An 18,356-nucleotide genomic window follows, 5' to 3' on the forward strand; every position below is an offset into this window, starting at 1 on the left:
GACAACTTCCGGTGTTGCTCGGGCAAAATGGTGCAACTTGCCCAGTGCGGCGGTATTAAAATCCACCAACTGTGTTTCATGTGAGTCATAATGTTCATAACGACCACGAGCTCACATATCCTCTGTTAGTACATAACTACATGAAGTACTGTACTACATCACATATCCTCTGTTAGTACATAACTACATGAAGTACTGTACTACATCACATATCCTCTGTTAGTACATAACTACATGAAGTACTGTACTACATCACATATCCTCTGTTAGTACATAACTACATGAAGTACTGTACTACGTCACATATCCTCTGTTAGTACATAACTACATGAAGTACTGTACTACGTCACATATCCTCTGTTAGTACATAACTACATGAAGTACTGTACTACGTCACATATCCTCTGTTAGTACATAACTACATGAAGTACTGTACTACGTCACATATCCTCTGTTAGTACATAACTACATGAAGTACTGTACTACATCACATATCCTCTGTTAGTACATAACTACATGAAGTACTGTACTACGTCACATATCCTCTGTTAGTACATAACTACATGAAGTACTGTACTACGTCACATATCCTCTGTTAGTACATAACTACATGAAGTACTGTACTACATCACATATCCTCTGTTAGTACATAACTACATGAAGTACTGTACTACGTCACATATCCTCTGTTAGTACATAACTACATGAAGTACTGTACTACGTCACATATCCTCTGTTAGTACATAACTACATGAAGTACTGCACTACATCACATATCCTCTGTTAGTACATAACTACATGAAGTACTGTACTACATCACATATCCTCTGTTAGTACATAACTACATGAAGTACTGTACTACATCACATATCCTCTCTGTCAGTACATAACTACATGAAGTACTGTACTACATCACATATCCTCTGTTAGTACATAACTACATGAAGTACTGTACTACATCACATATCCTCTGTTAGTACATAACTACATGAAGTACTGCACTACATCACATATCCTCTGTCAGTACATAACTACATGAAGTACTGTACTACATCACATATCCTCTCTGTCAGTACATAACTACATGAAGTACTGTACTACGTCACATATCCTCTGTTAGTACATAACTACATGAAGTACTGTACTACATCACATATCCTCTGTTAGTACATAACTACATGAAGTACTGTACTACATCACATATCCTCTGTTAGTACATAACTACATGAAGTACTGTACTACATCACATATCCTCTGTCAGTACATAACTACATGAAGTACTGTACTACGTCACATATCCTCTGTTAGTACATAACTACATGAAGTACTGTACTACATCACATATCCTCTGTTAGTACATAACTACATGAAGTACTGTACTACATCACATATCCTCTGTCAGTACATAACTACATGAAGTACTGTACTACATCACATATCCTCTGTCAGTACATAACTACATGAAGTACTGTACTACGTCACATATCCTCTGTTAGTACATAACTACATGAAGTACTGTACTACATCACATATCCTCTGTTAGTACATAACTACATGAAGTACTGTACTACATCACATATCCTCTGTCAGTACATAACTACATGAAGTACTGTACTACATCACATATCCTCTGTTAGTACATAACTACATGAAGTACTGTACTACATCACATATCCTCTGTTAGTACATAACTACATGAAGTACTGTACTACATCACATATCCTCTGTTAGTACATAACTACATGAAGTACTGTACTACATCACATATCCTCTGTCAGTACATAACTACATGAAGTACTGTACTACATCACATATCCTCTGTTAGTACATAACTACATGAAGTACTGTACTACATCACATATCCTCTGTTAGTACATAACTACATGAAGTACTGTACTACATCACATATCCTCTGTTAGTACATAACTACATGAAGTACTGTACTACATCACATATCATCTGTTAGTACATAACTACATGAAGTACTGTACTACATCACATATCCTCTGTTAGTACATAACTACATGAAGTACTGTACTACATCACATATCCTCTCTGTCAGTACATAACTACATGAAGTACTGTACTAGATCACATATCCTCTGTTAGTACATAACTACATGAAGTACTGTACTACGTCACATATCCTCTGTCAGTACATAACTACATGAAGTACTGTACTACATCACATATCCTCTGTCAGTACATAACTACATGAAGTACTGTACTACATCACATATCCTCTGTCAGTACATAACTACATGAAGTACTGTACTACATCACATATCCTCTGTTAGTACATAACTACATGAAGTACTGTACTACATCACATATCCTCTGTTAGTACATAACTACATGAAGTACTGTACTACATCACATATCCTCTGTCAGTACATAACTACATGAAGTACTGTACTACATCACATATCCTCTGTCAGTACATAACTACATGAAGTACTGTACTACATCACATATCCTCTGTTAGTACATAACTACATGAAGTACTGTACTACATTAATATGACAATATGCTGTCATAACCACATTGTTACTGGTGTAGGTCTACTGCACAGTGTGGCTGCTCTACACGTACATACAATAAAAACTACACAATGCAGTGTATCTGTCAGCAGGGCAGGAAGTGCATGTGTGTGTAGATTACAGGAAGTACTACATGAAGTACTGTGTGAAGTACTACATGAAGTATCGGTCAGTACAAAAGGAACAGGAGCTCAGCTGGTCCCTGATGACTGACCCTGGACAACCAGAACCTCCAGGTCTGAGCCCAGTCACTCTGTTACTGCGTCAACCCGCCTGGTCCACCTACTGGTCCACCTGCTGGTCCACCTGCTGGTCCACCTGCTGGTCCACCTGCTGGTCCACCTACTGGTCCACCTGCTGGACCACCTGCTGGTCCGCCTACTGGTCCGCCTGCTGGTCCGCCTGCTGGTCCACCTGCTGGTCCACCGACTGGTCCACCTGCTGGTCCACCTACTGGTCCACCTGCTGGTCCACCTACTGGTCCACCTGCTGGTCCACGTACTGGTCCACCTGCCGTTCCAGCCACTGGTCCACCTGCTGGTCCACCTGCTGGTCCACCGACTGGTCCACCTGCTGGTCCACCTACTGGTCCACCTGCTGGTCCACCTACTGGTCCACCTGCTGGTCCGCCTGCTGATCCACCTACTGGTCCACCTGCCGTTCCAGCCACTGGTCCACCTGCTGGACCACCTGCTGATCCAACCACTGGTCCACCTACTGGTCCACCTGATGATCCAACCACTGGTCCACCTGCTGGTCCAGCAGGTGGACCAGCAGGTGGCCCAGCAGCGACCTTGTGAGTCTGTGGGTCAGGGTTTGTGGTCCATGCGAGACGGAGTCACCAATCTTTACAGTTGTAAGGTCGAGGATCAAACTGAGTGTTCAGTTATAAAATACAAGTTTTATGATGAAGGGGTGCGAGGGCCCAACTTTATGAGCCTGGCCCGATTTTGGCATAGCAGAACTTCACAGGAGTGTAATTGAGATCCAATGAAGGACTTCCAGTGACGTCCAACATGCAGGTGGAGTGATCCCATCGCAAGACGGTCCTCTAGTTCTGTTTGCATTCACTAAAGTAAAAAAAAACACCCCAACATCCAAATGAATTTGGGCAACTTCCCAGTACTGAGTACAAAGAGCCTTCAAGCATCCGGGGACGTTGCGTGTCTTGAACGCGCGCTCATAGACCTGGTTGTGATTGGTCCATTAGGAGCATCTTGCTTCCGGAACTCATTTAAAGTTCCCGTTACCCTCCCTGGTGTCAATCACCACATCGGCGAGATAAAACGTTTTGGCTTCAAAGTAAAAGATCAAAACAATAAAGTGATGATATTTTCAGTTTAAAAGGACAGAACCGGTCATCATTTTGAGAGACCGCTGGTTCCGGTCCACAGCGTCATGTATGTGCTCTCATCGGAGACGATGACGTGCCGTGAAACAATGTTACACGGAGTGATAAAAGGATACATTAGTTTATTTTGAAAAACCTCAGCCGGAAGTCCATTTGTTTATTCAGGCTGGCTGAAAATGCTACATTGTTTAGCTATTTCCGTGGTGAGTCGTGTGTGACTCGTGTCTCTGAAGTGAGTTGTCACGATGTGAGCAGCTCGCGGGGTCGTTGAAACGCGTCGCGTGCGTCTCGTTTCCTCCAGAAAGGAAAAGGAAAGGAAACCGAGAGATGAACTGCTTCTGCTCCACGATGAATACACATGTAAGCGCCTGTCAGCTCACAACAACAAGAGCCTCTTGAAAGGGTTTGAACCACAACGTGACACAACATCACGGGGTCATTGACGGTTCATTCAATAACAAGCAGAGGAAGAGGAGGAAGAGGAGGAAGACATCTCCTGCTCCTGTGAGGATCATTGAGGACTAGAGATGGAGCACAACCAGTCAGGGGGGATCTTACACTGTGTGTGTGTGTGTGTGTGTGTGTGTGTGTGTGTGTGTGTGTGTGTGTGTGTGTGTGTGTGTGTGTGTCCTTTAGATGATGCCTGCCTGAGGGAACATCATGGACGATGGCAAACCAAGTCGTGTGTGTCTGCCCCAGCGGATCAGTGAATCATCCAAGGTAAGTGTGTGTGTGTGTGTGTGTGTGTGTGTGTGTGTGTGTGTGTGTGTGCCAGACTCTGACACATGCATGAATGTAAACAAGAAGCTGACACTCACGTCCTCCATCGACCAGAATATTCAATAAATCTGTGAAAGGGTTAAGTTCAAGACAAAAACGCAGACGACACTGTTGTAGAGACCTGTCAATCACCTTGTAGCCCCGCCCCTAAAGCGCCCCCTGCGTCCTGGTCTGTTTGACTCTAACAGACCATAATGTACTAAATGAACATCATGCTGTATAGAAGAAGACTAGAAACTAGAGATTGAGACATAAACTCATGTTTACAATGTTTACTGAGGGAATACATCAAGAGAGAAGTAGAGTCACTTATATAGACTTCTATACAACCAGAGGAGTCGCCCCCTGGTGGTCAGGAGAGAGAATGCAGCTTTAACACATGAAGCATAGACTTCTATACAACCAGAGGAGTCGCCCCCTGGTGGTCAGGAGAGAGAATGCAGCTTTAACACATGAAGCAGAGACTTCTATACAACCAGAGGAGTCGCCCCCTGGTGGTCAGGAGAGAGAATGCAGCTTTAACACATGAAGCATAGACTTCTATACAACCAGAGGAGTCGCCCCCTGGTGGTCAGGAGAGAGAATGCAGCTTTAACACATGAAGCATAGACTTCTATACAACCAGAGGAGTCTCCCTGAACTGAACTTTTGGATTTGGGCAAAAAACAATGTCATCAGAGCAGAACCAAAGCAAACACTTTCCCACACTGTATGTGTTGTGTGTGTGTGTGTGTATGCGTTGTGTGTGTGTGTTGTGTGTATGTGTAATGTGTTGTGTATGTGTTGTGTGTATGTGTTGTGTGTATGTGTAATGTGTTGTGTATGCGTTGTGTGTATGTGTTGTGTGTGTTGTGTGTATGTGTAATGTGTTGTGTATGCGTTGTGTCGGCAGGTGTTCTGCTGGCTGGACCAGGCTGCTGAGGCGCTGCGGGGCCTCGACGAGCAGCGCCGGCTCGGCCGGTTCTGCGACGTGGTTCTGGTGGCGGAGGCCCGGCGGGTCCCGGCTCACCGAGCCCTGCTGGCCGCCTCCAGCCCGTACTTCAACGCCATGTTTACCGTGGGCATGAGGGAGGAGCGCCAGGAGGAGGTAGGATGACGCACCGGGACGCTCTCCAATGGCCGACGCCGGATTAACCCTCCGCTGTCCCCTCCCCCGTCGGCAGATCGAGCTGGTTGGGATGTCCTGCAGCGGCCTGAACGCTGTGGTGGACTTCCTGTACAGCGGAGAGCTGCCATTGGATGGAGGAAACATTGAGCATGTGCTGCAAGCGGCCCACCTGCTGCAGGTGAGACCGCTCAACACAGAAGGACAAATGGTGGCGTAGAATGTTGGGTTAGTCTTTCAGGTGTGTTATCAAGCTTTTATACTGTAATTACCTTTTTGTATATACAGCATTTAATAACAGTTTGTACACTTTTACAGAAGGTTTAAAGTTTTGGAAACCGCGCATAAATCCCCTCGTGCCCATTTTAATACCCAGCATGCCCCATTTAGACAATCTTTTGGCATAAAATACATAATCTTTCCATTTTTAAACCGAGCGACACAGTTTCTTGACTGAAACTCCTTCCTAACAGGACAAGTCTTTGTTTTATTGTGATTGTTGTTGCAGGTTCTGATTCTTTAGGTCCTAATCTTTCCATAAAGGTCTTATTGACGCTCCAGGAGGCTTTTTTGGGGAATCTGGCTCATATCATGCTGGATGTTCATAGTTACCATCAAATTATCTTTTAAAAGTGATTTTTTTGTAGATATACATTTTTTTCCCAAAACCTTGCTGAACAAATACATACAATAAACACAAGTATTGGAATTAATTTGGGGTTCCTACGACAACTCAAACAGGGAAAAGGAGGTCTGAAGACAATTTTTCAACCAGTTAAAATAAATTATATTTGATTACAACGTCTGTACGTTAAGGATTAGGATTAAAAGAATGTCCTTAATAACCAGCGTGTTAGGAAGCATTCCTTCATTGTTCACATTTTGGTATTTTGGTTTGAATTATTATTGGCAGGTCAAATGTATTGTCGTAAACAAACCGTGAGTTCTTTAAGGAGACGTGTGACATGAGCTCCTGCTGCTCAGGTGTGGCGCGCGGTGGACTTCTGCTGCGAGTACCTGGAGAGGCAGGTGAGCGAGGGCAACTACCTGCACCTGCAGGAGCTGGCCCTGCTGTACAGCCTGGAGCGGCTGGACGCCTTCATCGACCGCTTCGTGCTCGCGCGCCTCGCCGCGCTCTCCCTCACCCCGGACTTCCTCCGCAACGCGCCGCCGCACAAACTGGCGTCCTACCTCTCCAGCGACCAGGTAAAACAGCCCCGCGTTGTTCAGATGCTGACACTGTAAGTTCACCCTTCGCAAGACTTACAAGAAGCCGCTCTCCTCTCGGCCGTCAGGTGCAGCACGCCGGCGAGCTGGAGCTTTTCCAGGCCGCCCTGAGGTGGCTGTCCGAGGCCCCCGAGCGGACGGCGCACGCCGCGCGACTCCTCGCCCACGTCCGCTTCCCCCTGATGCCGGCGGCGGAGCTGACGGACCGGGTGCTGCCGGCGCTGCGGGCCCTGACCATGGAGGAGGCCGGCTGCGAGGCCCTGGTGGAGGAAGCCCTGGGCTACCACGCCAGGCCCAGCGCCCAACCGCTGCTGCAGACCGGACGCACCCGGCTGAGGGGGGGCGCCGAGCAGCTGCTGCTGATTGGAGGACAGGTACGGACCAGAGGACGCCATTATGGTTGTATAGAAGTCTATGCTTCATGTGTTAAAGCTGCATTCTCTCTCCTGACCACCAGGGGGCGACTCCTCTGGTTGTATAGAAGTTTATGCTTCATGTGTTAAAGCTGCATTCTCTCTCATGACCACCAGGGGGCGACTCCTCTGGTTGTATAGAAGTCTATGCTTCATGTGTTAAAGCTGCATTCTCTCTCCTGACCACCAGGGGGCGACTCCTCTGGTTGTATAGAAGTCTATGCTTCATGTGTTAAAGCTGCATTCTCTCTCCTGACCACCAGGGGGCGACTCCTCTGGTTGTATAGAAGTTTATGCTTCATGTGTTAAAGCTGCATTCTCTCTCCTGACCACCAGGGGGCGACTCCTCTGGTTGTATAGAAGTCTATGCTTCATGTGTTAAAGCTGCATTCTCTCTCATGACCACCAGGGGGCGACTCCTCTGGTTGTATAGAAGTCTATGCTTCATGTGTTAAAGCTGCATTCTCTCTCATGACCACCAGGGGGCGACTCCTCTGGTTGTATAGAAGTCTATGCTTCATGTGTTAAAGCTGCATTCTCTCTCCTGACCACCAGGGGGCGACTCCTCTGGTTGTATAGAAGTCTATGCTTCATGTGTTAAAGCTGCATTCTCTCTCCTGACCATCAGGGGGCGACGCCTCTGGTTGTATAGAAGTCTATGCTTCATGTGTTAAAGCTGCATTCTCTCTCCTGACCACCAGGGGGCGACTCCTCTGGTTGTATAGAAGTCTATGCTTCATATGTTAAAGCTGCATTCTCTCTCCTGACCACCAGGGGGCGACTCCTCTGGTTGTATAGAAGTCTATGCTTCATGTGTTAAAGCTGCATTCTCTCTCCTGACCACCAGGGGGCGACTCCTCTGGTTGTATAGAAGTCTATGCTTCATGTGTTAAAGCTGCATTCTCTCTCCTGACCACCAGGGGGCGACTCGTCTGGTTGTATAGAAGTCTATGCTTCATGTGTTAAAGCTGCATTCTCTCTCCTGACCACCAGGGGGCGACTCCTCTGGTTGTATAGAAGTCTATGCTTCATGTGTTAAAGCTGCATTCTCTCTCCTGACCACCAGGGCGCGACTCCTCTGGTTGTATAGAAGTCTATGCTTCATGTGTTAAAGCTGCATTCTCTCTCCTGACCACCAGGGGGCGACTCCTCTGGTTGTATAGAAGTCTATATAAATGACTCTTCTTCTCTCTTGATGTATTTGAGTTTAAACATGAGTTTATATCTCAATTTCTAGTTTCAAGTGTACAGCTTGATGTTCATCAAATTTTGGTCATTTAGAGTCAAACTGAAGCAGGGGACGCTTTAGGGCGGGGCTACCGAGATTGACAGGTCGTTGCCACTCCTCCGCATTCCAAAGATGGACGGATCACTGACATTTTGAGAGAATCGGATGTAGCCATTCACAGTAATTACTCGTCCCCCTCCTCTCTGTTTTACTCCTCCAGGTGTCGGAACGCGGCGAGGAGCTGAGCGCCAACGTTTGCCGGCTGAACGGTGAGACGGGCGTCTGGGAGGTGGAAACCGAGCTGCCGGCCAAGCGGAGCCACCACTGCCTGGCGGTGCTGGGGGGCTTCATCTTCGCCGCCGGGGGAAGCTTGTCCCGGGACACCGGCGCCGCCTGCAACCTGCTGTACAGATACGACCCGCGCCACAACCAGTGGACCCTGGTACTGTGGGGAGGACGAAGGCTCTGTGATGTCTCTGAAGGCTCTGTGTAAGTCGCGCGCGCACAGTGACGGTGTGATGCCTTGTTTCCCCAACAGGGCGCGCCGATGAACGAGCGGCGGGTGCATTTTTACTTGGGGGCGGTGGGAGACTGCCTGATCGCCGTGGGCGGGAATAACGAGGCCAAGGCGTCGTCCACGGTGGAGGTTTACTGTCCCACCGAGGACTGCTGGTCCTACGTGGCAGGACTGCCCAGGTAGGACCACGAGGTTTCCTGGGGAACTTTCTGCCACGGGTGGGTTTACCAAGACATTTATTCATGGTTCCCTCAGGCTGAATCACAAAGAATTCAATTCAGTTTATTTTGTATAGCCCTAAATCACAAATACAAGAGGGCTTTACAATCTGTACTCATGACATCCTGTCCCAGGACCTCACGTCGGATCAGGAACAACTCCCCAAATAAAGATAATAAAAACCCTTTAACAGGAAACAGGAAGAAGCTTCATAGAGCAACAGAGGAGGATCCTCTCCAGGATGGACTGAAGCAACAGATGTCATGTGACCAGAATGATCAATAACAGAGTTACAGCTCATTACATGAAGACAGAAACTATTCACATAATGAGTAGTATGTGCACGGTACACATGAGTAGTATACACATGGTACACATGAGTAGTATACACATGGTACACATGAGTAGTATACACATGGTACACATGAGTAGTATACACATGGTACACCATCCAGATAACATATTACTCTTTTTACGTTCGTCTTATTTAACTCCGTCTTTTCTAGGTTCATTTATGGCCACGCTGGGACGGTCCACCGCGGCGTGGTCTACATCTCCGGCGGTCAAGACTTTCAGATCAGCCCGTACAGCCGCGACTTCCTGAGCTACGACCCGTCGCGGGACGGCAAGGTGTGGGTGGAGCGCCGGGCCATGTCGGTGACTCGGGCCTGGCACTGCATGGCCTCACCCAACCACCTCATCTACGCCATCGGGGGCTGCGACAACGACGAGGACGCCGCGGAGCTCTTGGACGTCCTGCAGGTGGAGTCGTACGACCCGCGCAGCGGCCAGTGGACGCGCGTGGCGCCGCTGCTGCGGCCCAACAGCGAGGCGGGGCTGGCGGTCTGGGCGGGCCGGATCTACGTGCTCGGCGGCTACAGCTGGGAGAGCATGACGTTCTCCAAGGCCACTCAGGTGTACGACCCCGACGAGGACGCCTGGTCCAGAGGACCCGACCTGCCCAAATGCATGGCGGGGGCGTCGGCGTGCGTGTGCACCGTGAAGCCCTCGCCGTCGCCGGCCGCTCCAGAGGGACACGGGACGACGGCGAGGCTCCACCCCACGTAGCAGCGGCGATGACGGGCCTTCTCTCGGTCCGAAAACATTTCTGTGACATCTTTTTAAGAGAAGACGCAGCATTTGTCGCGTCCCGTACGCGAGGATCAGGATCCGGTCTGTTGCCGTGCAGCGTCACTCAGGAAGAGAGGCGGCAGGAACGCCGACCAGCGAATCAACCAGAGGGTTTCTTTTTAGAAAGAGGGATGCGACAGAAAGGAAGTGTTTCCTCTACAAGACCTCCAGTGGAGTGACACTGCATGGCTGAGTGTTAACTCTACTTTATACATATAAACTAGGCCGGTTAGGCTCCTCCCCCAACCAGTCAAGTGGCTGTTTGCGTCCACGTCTGTCCAAAATATCTTCACTCACCTCTTAGAGATTGTCATAATTGACACATGGATGCTTGATTCATGGCCGTGAACGCGTTACTTGAGGTCAGGGAACCGTTGAGCTCATAATTCTGTTGTAGACGTTTGTGTCGGATGTGAAGAAGTTTCCCTCCGGGCAAAATCCCAGCAGCCGCTCAGAGCCATCGTCCCATCTCCGGACTTTGCAGAACTAAAAGTGATGGACTCTGACAAGGAGACCTTGTTCCCAGAACTACATCTCATGTGTTTCTGTGCATGCGAACAGATTTAAAGTGTTTGTAATCTGTCGGACACCAAAGTGCAAATACATGAAATGAAACGCTCCATCCAGCAAAACTACTGTAACTCACATCATGCAGAGACTATGTAATACAAATAATAATGTGTGGCTCAGTATTGTATGTTGTAATAAAAAAAAGAATTTAATTTCAATGCAGACGTTAACACAAACATACAGGATGTCGTTCGTGACAGCAACACGATGCAAAGAGGCTCTTCAGGCCATTTGAAACGCGTCTCCACGTGTCCTGCAGACCATGATGCATCTGGGCGTGACGGGACGCTGAGGCGCCGCCTCCAGTCCGGTGTTCGCAGGTCCTCTCGTCTCTCCTGGCGGCCTCACTCGAAGGGGTAGTACGGGTGAGACTTGACTCTGAGGAACAGAAGCAGTCGTGAGAACGCGGCTCGTCTGCAGGCGTCGCTGCAGCGCCTCCACTTACTCCTCCAGCATGAAGGCCCTCCAGCCGCGGTCCAGGCCGCTCAGCGCTCGCATGTCCTCGTCCGTCAGACTGAAGTCAAAGATCTGCACAAACACAGACGCTGATTGTGACGACGGCTTTTAACAGAACGACACCGATGCTCTGAGACGAAGCCTCATCGTTCTGCAGTGAAAGCGTTCTGTCAAACGGAACGACTTGGTGGTGTCCGATGACGACACAATGTCAGCAATACGCATCAAGAGAAGCATATGTATGTTCTTTTAGCCACGCCAGCAGCAGAGTTGTGGGGACGCTTTAGGGGCGGGGCTTACAGTGAGCCGCACAGCGCGTCGCTACGTCGTCGCTCTGTTTTCCACACATAGTAACTTCTGTTCATTGGTTGAGAAGAAAAGGAGCGAGTTGCAAACGTCCACAGTTTGTGAGAGTTCACACAAAAGATGAAACGACATCTAATGAGCACACCACCAGCACCACCAGCACCACCATCACCACCATCACCACCATCACCACCAGCACCACCATCACCACCATCACCACCATCACCACCAGCACCACCATCACCAGCACCACCACGAAACAGAAAGTGACCAACAGGAGAGCGACAGAAACGTCATGAGACGTCTCACCTTCGTGTTCTCAAGGATGCGATGAGGCTTCTCACTCTTAGGGATGACTGCAACTCCCTGCTGCACGTGGTACCTCAGCAGCACCTGGGAGAATACTGCTGTTACTAAAGGAACACACACACACACACACACACACACACACACACACACACACACACACACACACACACACACACACACACACACACACACACACACACACACACTGACCTGTGCAGGGCTGCGTCGGTGCTTCTTGGCTATCTCGACTGCGACCGGTTCCTCCAGCAGCAGATGAGGATCACGATCTCCTCTGAACCTGAGAGGCGAGATGCAAAAGGCCATTCTTTACGAGGACATATATATATATATATATATATATATATATATATATATATATATATATATATATATATATATATATATATATATATATATATATATAAACACAATACATTGCAATTGCATTCATTGTCAAAACTGCCAGACGAATCTAAATCATTGTCTTTTCTCATGTTTTCATTCTATTATGAAAGTAAACGCCTAAAGGAATCTTCTCTTTACTTCATAATTCACTTCTATTGTTATTTGTCTGTTTTAAATCCAGACTGCGACTCCAAGACTGATCCTGTTGCTGAAGAAGAAGATGCAATCGGCTCTGTTCGTGAGCTCTCCTTTGCTTGTAGCTGCAACATGAAGCCAGACTCAGTGGGTTAAAGTCTCCTCTCCCACTGAGGACAGGACGTCCTGTGACATCAGCAGACTGCTCGGTGTGAGGCGCTCACATCTCCGGGGGTCTCCGTGGCGAGCCCAGGGGGCTGTAGGCCGTGAGGCCGATGCTCTTGGCCCGACAGAACGCCGTCATGTCTGCCTGCACCAGGTAGGGATGGAGCTCGATCTACAGAGGACAGCACACCACACACGTGACGGCGACGCACACGCAGACCACATTTAAAGGACGGCGGGACAAGTCTCATGTGCAGCTTTCTTTAAGCCGACAAGGGGCTGAACATGCACCTGGTGGACAGCAGGGGGCACCCTGCACAGAGCCAGCAGGCGCTGCAGCTGCAGGACGCTGAAGTTGGACACGCCGATGCTCTTCACCCTGCCGGAGGCCTGCAGCGCCTCCATGCCCTGCAGCAGGACACACAGTGACGTCAGCAGCCGCCATGACGGCGTGAGCAACAACTGAATGACTTCCTCTCCATTCAAACCGCCCGACTGCTTCGTGGTCAGAACCTTTTAGAATCTACAAACATCTAAAGAAACTGGATCATCATCCAGTAAAATGTCATATTTTAGTTTGTAGTAGTATGTATAACGATCATGTATAGATATACTTTTAACTCGTATGTACCTCAGACTACGTTTAATTTATAATGCACTTGTAGTTTTAGTTTAAAAGAGGCAACATCTTACAGTCTTATTGCAATTATTCTAGTTTAAAGTTACTTCCTGTGGGAAAAGAGAAGACACAATTTGATCCCATTGAAGTATCTCTATACTCTGTAGGCATTAATAAATGTTTTATTAATTGGCGGGTGGAGCATTGTTCTTGCTGCTGGTGGTCAGGACTACTTCCTGCTGGTGGTGGTCTACTTCCTGCTGGTGGTGGTCTACTTCCTGCTGGTGGTGGTCTACTTCCTGCTGGTAGTGGTCTACTTCCTGTGTTCCTCCTGCTGGAGCGTCTCTCTCCTGATTGGTCGCTGCGTCCTCGCTCTCCTCTGACCAGCACACTTGGACATTTGGAAGTTCATAAAGTTTTCATATTCATCTCTTCCCTCTCACCCTCCAGACGTCCACGTAGTCCACGTCAGACGTCAGCATCCTGCCGTCCTTTCTGGGGAAGAAGTCGTCGCCCATTTTCTGAGAAGACATGAAAAGATCACAGAGATGCTTCTGGAGACATAATTCACTTTCTCCCAAAGATATTAAGTTTAGAGAAGCATAAAGAATCAGAAGATACTCATTGAATGAAGCAATAATTGTATATCTTGGATGTATAAAATGATAAATACTGATTGTCTCAGGATTCATGCTGCACTGTTAAGAGCGTACAGGTGCAGTTTATGGGTTTTTTAAAGTTTAAACCCCATAAATACAGATTGAAGCTGAATATTTTGTTGGAAACGTTGCAAGAAACGTTGGACTGAGACACATTTTCACCATCTCCTTTTCCTAAAGCGTTAGAAAACAGTCTGTGAACGATGCGCTCAACCTTCAGGCCGACGGGGAAATGCACGAGGTAAAGGTCCAGGTAGTCCAGCTGGAGGTCCTTCAGGGACTTCTGCAGGCATTCTGGGATGTCCTCTGGTGCATGATGGGTACACCACAGCTGTCCACAGACAAGAGGCCCAGGGCAGGAGGGTTAGCAGAAACTACAAGTATCTTATCCTCAATCATGTCAGCTCGCTCTGTGGATGGTTTTCTGTTGCAGCAATGCCGTTGGGCAACGCGGCGAGGCCCCCACCTTGCTGACGATGAACATGTCGCGGCGGGAGACGACGCCCTGCTGCATCTTGGAGCGCAGCGCCTTGCCGATGCCGGCCTCGTTGCCGTACAGGCGAGCGGTGTCGATGTGGCGGTAGCCGGCCGCGATGGCGGCCTCCACGGCGCCCTGCACCGAGGGGGGCGGGATCTGCAGGGAGCAGACGCTTTTATTGGGCGCTTCTCCACGATCTGACACGTTAAACTGTGGAGACGAATGTGTGTCGCCTGACTGGTAATAATCTTACTGAACTCTTGGCAAGAAAGCAAAACTGTTCAACTGTGTTAACCTTTTGGAAACCGTGCAAAGATCCTCCCACGCCAATTATAAGTCCCAGCATGCCCCATTCAGACAATCGTTTAGCTTAAGATATGTTATTTTTCTCATTTATGAACAGTTTCTTGACTGAAACTCCTTCCTAACAGGACAAGACTTTGTTTTATTGTGATTGTTGTTGCAGATTCTGATTCTTTAGGTCCTAATCTTTCCATAAAGGTCTTATTGACGCTCCAGGAGGCTTTTTTGGGGAATCTGGCTCATATCATGCTGGATGTTCATAGTTACCATCAAAATATCTTTTAAAAGTGATTTTTTTGCAGATACACATTTTTTCCAAGACTTTGCTGAACAAATAAATACAATAAACACAATTATTGGGATTAATTTGGGGTTCCTACGACGAGGGAAAAGAGGTCTGGAGACAAACCTGGTTCCACAGTTTAACAGGTTAAAGGAACATTCTGCGTTCTGAAGTCGATTAAATGTTCTGTTATCCAGCTTAAATTACTGAGATTATCATGAAGCATTTCAGGAAGTCGAGACTATAATCATGACAAAGTCACAAGCTGCGTTCACAGCAAACTGTTGTGAACATTCACAACAGTTTGCTGTGAACGCAGCTTGACTCCGCCCACTGAGAGACATGAACATCACAAAACATCAGTTAAATGTGTCGGTGTTGGGAAAATGCATCAGCTGATTTTAAATGCCTCATCTCCCAAATCCATCAGATTATATTGATGTAAATGTGTCTGCTGACAGGAGTACACACATTAATATATACTTATCTTGTACTATATATGTGTGTGTATCCATGAGTGTGTAGATCATCATATTACTAGGAGTTTGAATGTGTGTATGGGAGGATCAGTGTGTATTATTCATCACCAGAAATTCAACCAGTGAAAATAAATTGTGTGATTCTGTGTATTCTCATCACGAGTCCACCTTCATCATGTTCCACCATAATGATATGCATGATGTACTAACAACACGTCATAGTATCATGAGCGCTTTCAACACATCCAGAAGTTTCTGACGCGCTAAAGAAACGCTACGAGCTGCACGACACGCAGCGGCTTCCACGATGTTACACACAACGACAACACAAACATGAAGCACTCGCTTAAAAGAGCAAGTCTGTGATCCAGTCTGTGATCCAGGCTGTAGTACAGTCTGTGATCCAGTCTGTAGTACAGTCTGTGATCCAGTCTGTGATCCAGTCTGTGATCCAGGCTGTGATCCAGTCTGTGATCCAGTCTGTGATCCAGTCCTGTGATCCAGTCTGTGATCCAGGCTGTGACACATTTTCTCATGAACAAAAAAGTTCACCAATTGTTTACTCTAAAGTCACAACTTTTTGTGTGTCCATGTTCCCGCGGCGCCGCCTCCCAGTGCTCTTGCTACACCAACGGGTGGACCCGTATGCAGCCAATGAGGGAGCTCTCCATTTGACCTTGAGGGGGTCAAACAGCAGATCCCTTCAGTAAACACTCCTGTGCGTAAAATGCACACATTTGCAACACATATTTCAGTCAACTCGTATGCAAACATGACAGATAACAGTAAAGGATACAGGAGAGGGGTCAGAGTACCTTCCATGTCCCAAAACCCAAAGCCGGCATCCGCGTGCCATCGTTCAGCTCTACGAACCTGAACACCTGCGTGTCCTCCATGAGCAGAGAGAAAAGCAATGGACCTCGACACACTCGTACACTTCCTCTTTCTCCCCTCAAACTGTAACTGCTGAGTCAACGTCCTTCCTCTCTCTTTCTCTGCTGGCGTGACTTGTTTATCTGACCTGTGTCTTTGCTTTTCTTCCTCTTTCTCGATCCTCTTTCTGCTTTATCAGTGCGGCGGTTAATTATTGGACAACACACAAAGTACTTCACCACCATGTCTTTAAGTGAGGGGGAGGAGCGTGTTGCAAAGGTCGCTCTCATAGGGGTGGCAGTGCACACACACACACACACACACACACACACACACACACACGCACGCACAGGCGGGCCGGGTCAGGAGACAGACCTGCTGTAACGTTTGTAGTCCAACATTAGATGGCAATCTTTCACTACACTAACGAAGAGGAGAAAGATGTGATCCATTTGGTTTGTGATGATGATGATGATGATGATGATGATGATGATGAGTAAGAGGTCCTGCTGCTCTATGTGTAGTTCAGAGTGTCCCTGTGAGAAAACACTGTTTGAATCCCTGAATACGTTTGTGTTTAACCGAATACAGCCCAACAGGAAGCTAATGCTAATGCTAATGACGGTTCCACAACATGATAGCATGAAGTCATGTAAGCGTCAGATTTAGATGCATCTTGTTAAAACTAACTTTATTATTTTGTACTTAACATACAGGAGCTACGAGCTGCTGCGGTCATGATGTGAGGTCACTGTCAGAAACGTAAGCTTCAACTTGTTAAGCTGGGTCTGCACGGCGGTGCAGTGGCTAGCACTGTGGCTAGCACTGTGGCTAGCACTGTGGCTAGCACTATGGTTAGCACTGTGGCTAGCACTGTGGTTAGCACTATGGTTAGCACTGTGGCTAGCACTGTGGTTAGCACTGTGGCTAGTACTGTGACTAGCACTGTGGTTAGCACTGTGACTAGCACTGTGACTAGAATTGTGGTTAGCACTGTGACTAGCAGTGTGGCTAGCACTGTGACTAGCACTGTGTTTAGCACTGTGACTAGCACTGTGGCTAGCACTGTGACTAGCACTGTGGCTAGCACTGTGGCTAGCACTGTGACTAGCACTGTGGCTAGCACTGTGACTATCACTGGGGTAAGCACTGTGACTAGCTCTGTGTTTAGCACTGTGACTAGCTCTGTGTTTAGCACTGTGACTAGCACTGTGGCTAGCACTGTGTTTAGCACTGTGACTAGCACTGTGACTAGCATTGTGGTTAGCACTGTGTTTAGCACTGTGACTATCACTGGGGTAAGCACTGTGGCTAGCACTGTGTTTAGCACTGTGGCTAGCACTGTGTTTAGCACTGTGGCTAGCACTGTGTTTAGCACTGTGACTAGCACTGTGTTTAGCACTGTGACTATCACTGGGGTAAGCACTGTGGCTAGCACTGTGTTTAGCACTGTAGCTAGCACTGTGGTCCAAACACACAGCCCAGAGGCCTCTAAATGGTTAATCCTTTTGTTTTCAGAGTATTTATTCTCCTGCGGCAGACACGTGCATGATTTGTTTTCCTTTCTGCTTAATCATTGTTAAACAAACACAGTAAAACTTGTTTTACTGTGTTTGTTTAACGGAAATGCATGACGGAAATGCATCGTGGAGGAATGCCGCCATGTTGAAAGCCGTCTTATCATCCAGAGAAGTTATGGATGACCTCCAGCTCTACGCGGCTGCAGAGCTGGAGGAATCACTCGCGTGCCGTCAGACAGGAAGTCACAGACCGCGAGGCCTCTGCAGCTAATCTGTGATTCTGGA

At 47.7% G+C, this 18,356-nt stretch overlaps 2 protein-coding genes across 4 annotated transcripts; one reads left to right on the forward strand and one right to left on the reverse strand.

Annotated features, from left to right (window-relative positions):
* Positions 1-4,075: 4,075 nt before the first annotated feature.
* klhl36 (kelch-like family member 36) lies at positions 4,076-11,258 on the forward strand. Of its 2 annotated transcripts, none has more exons than XM_068603327.1 (9): positions 4,076-4,395; positions 4,528-4,611; positions 5,564-5,758; positions 5,835-5,957; positions 6,761-6,982; positions 7,072-7,377; positions 8,865-9,086; positions 9,183-9,340; positions 9,887-11,258. In XM_068603327.1, exons 2-9 carry the CDS (start codon positions 4,552-4,554, stop codon positions 10,446-10,448), a joined length of 1,848 nt encoding a protein of 615 aa, XP_068459428.1. In that variant the 5' UTR covers positions 4,076-4,395; positions 4,528-4,551; the 3' UTR covers positions 10,449-11,258. The 2 variants fall into 2 exon arrangements, with proteins under 2 accessions (XP_068459428.1, XP_068459429.1); XM_068603328.1 differs by having other exon boundaries at positions 4,076-4,251.
* Positions 11,224-16,583, reverse strand: zgc:56622 (uncharacterized protein LOC326033 homolog). 2 transcript variants are annotated; one of them, XM_068603331.1, is made up of 10 exons: positions 16,494-16,583; positions 14,602-14,769; positions 14,350-14,466; positions 13,920-13,997; positions 13,149-13,265; positions 12,917-13,029; positions 12,363-12,450; positions 12,153-12,236; positions 11,527-11,609; positions 11,354-11,459 (listed from the first exon to the last, which is right to left on the reverse strand). In XM_068603331.1, the coding sequence occupies exons 1-10, from the start codon at positions 16,572-16,574 to the stop codon at positions 11,426-11,428; spliced, it is 963 nt and encodes a 320-aa protein (XP_068459432.1). In that variant the 5' UTR covers positions 16,575-16,583; the 3' UTR covers positions 11,354-11,425. The 2 variants fall into 2 exon arrangements, with proteins under 2 accessions (XP_068459430.1, XP_068459432.1); XM_068603329.1 differs by lacking the exon at positions 11,527-11,609 and having other exon boundaries at positions 11,224-11,459.
* Between the last annotated feature and the right edge of the window lie 1,773 nt (positions 16,584-18,356).

Source organism: Clinocottus analis, unplaced genomic scaffold (assembly GCF_023055335.1).
Source record: "Clinocottus analis isolate CAN_PGR_092001 unplaced genomic scaffold, fCliAna1.0.p SCAF_6, whole genome shotgun sequence".
NCBI lineage: Eukaryota > Metazoa > Chordata > Actinopteri > Perciformes > Cottidae > Clinocottus > Clinocottus analis.

Excerpts from the sequence above, each read along its gene's own strand:
- klhl36 (XM_068603327.1), top strand. The coding sequence starts at position 4,552 with ATGGACGATGGCAAACCAAGTCGTGTGTGTCTGCCCCAGCGGATCAGT. Across the intron at positions 5,958-6,760 it reads AAGCGGCCCACCTGCTGCAG|GTGTGGCGCGCGGTGGACTT; the intron begins GTGAGACCGCTC and ends CCTGCTGCTCAG. Across the intron at positions 6,983-7,071 it reads CCTACCTCTCCAGCGACCAG|GTGCAGCACGCCGGCGAGCT; the intron begins GTAAAACAGCCC and ends CTCGGCCGTCAG.
- zgc:56622 (XM_068603329.1), bottom strand. The coding sequence starts at position 16,574 with ATGGAGGACACGCAGGTGTTCAGGTTCGTAGAGCTGAACGATGGCACG. Across the intron at positions 13,998-14,349 it reads ATTTCCCCGTCGGCCTGAAG|AAAATGGGCGACGACTTCTT; the intron begins GTTGAGCGCATC and ends ATGTCTTCTCAG. Across the intron at positions 13,266-13,919 it reads ACTACGTGGACGTCTGGAGG|GGCATGGAGGCGCTGCAGGC; the intron begins GTGAGAGGGAAG and ends GTCCTGCTGCAG.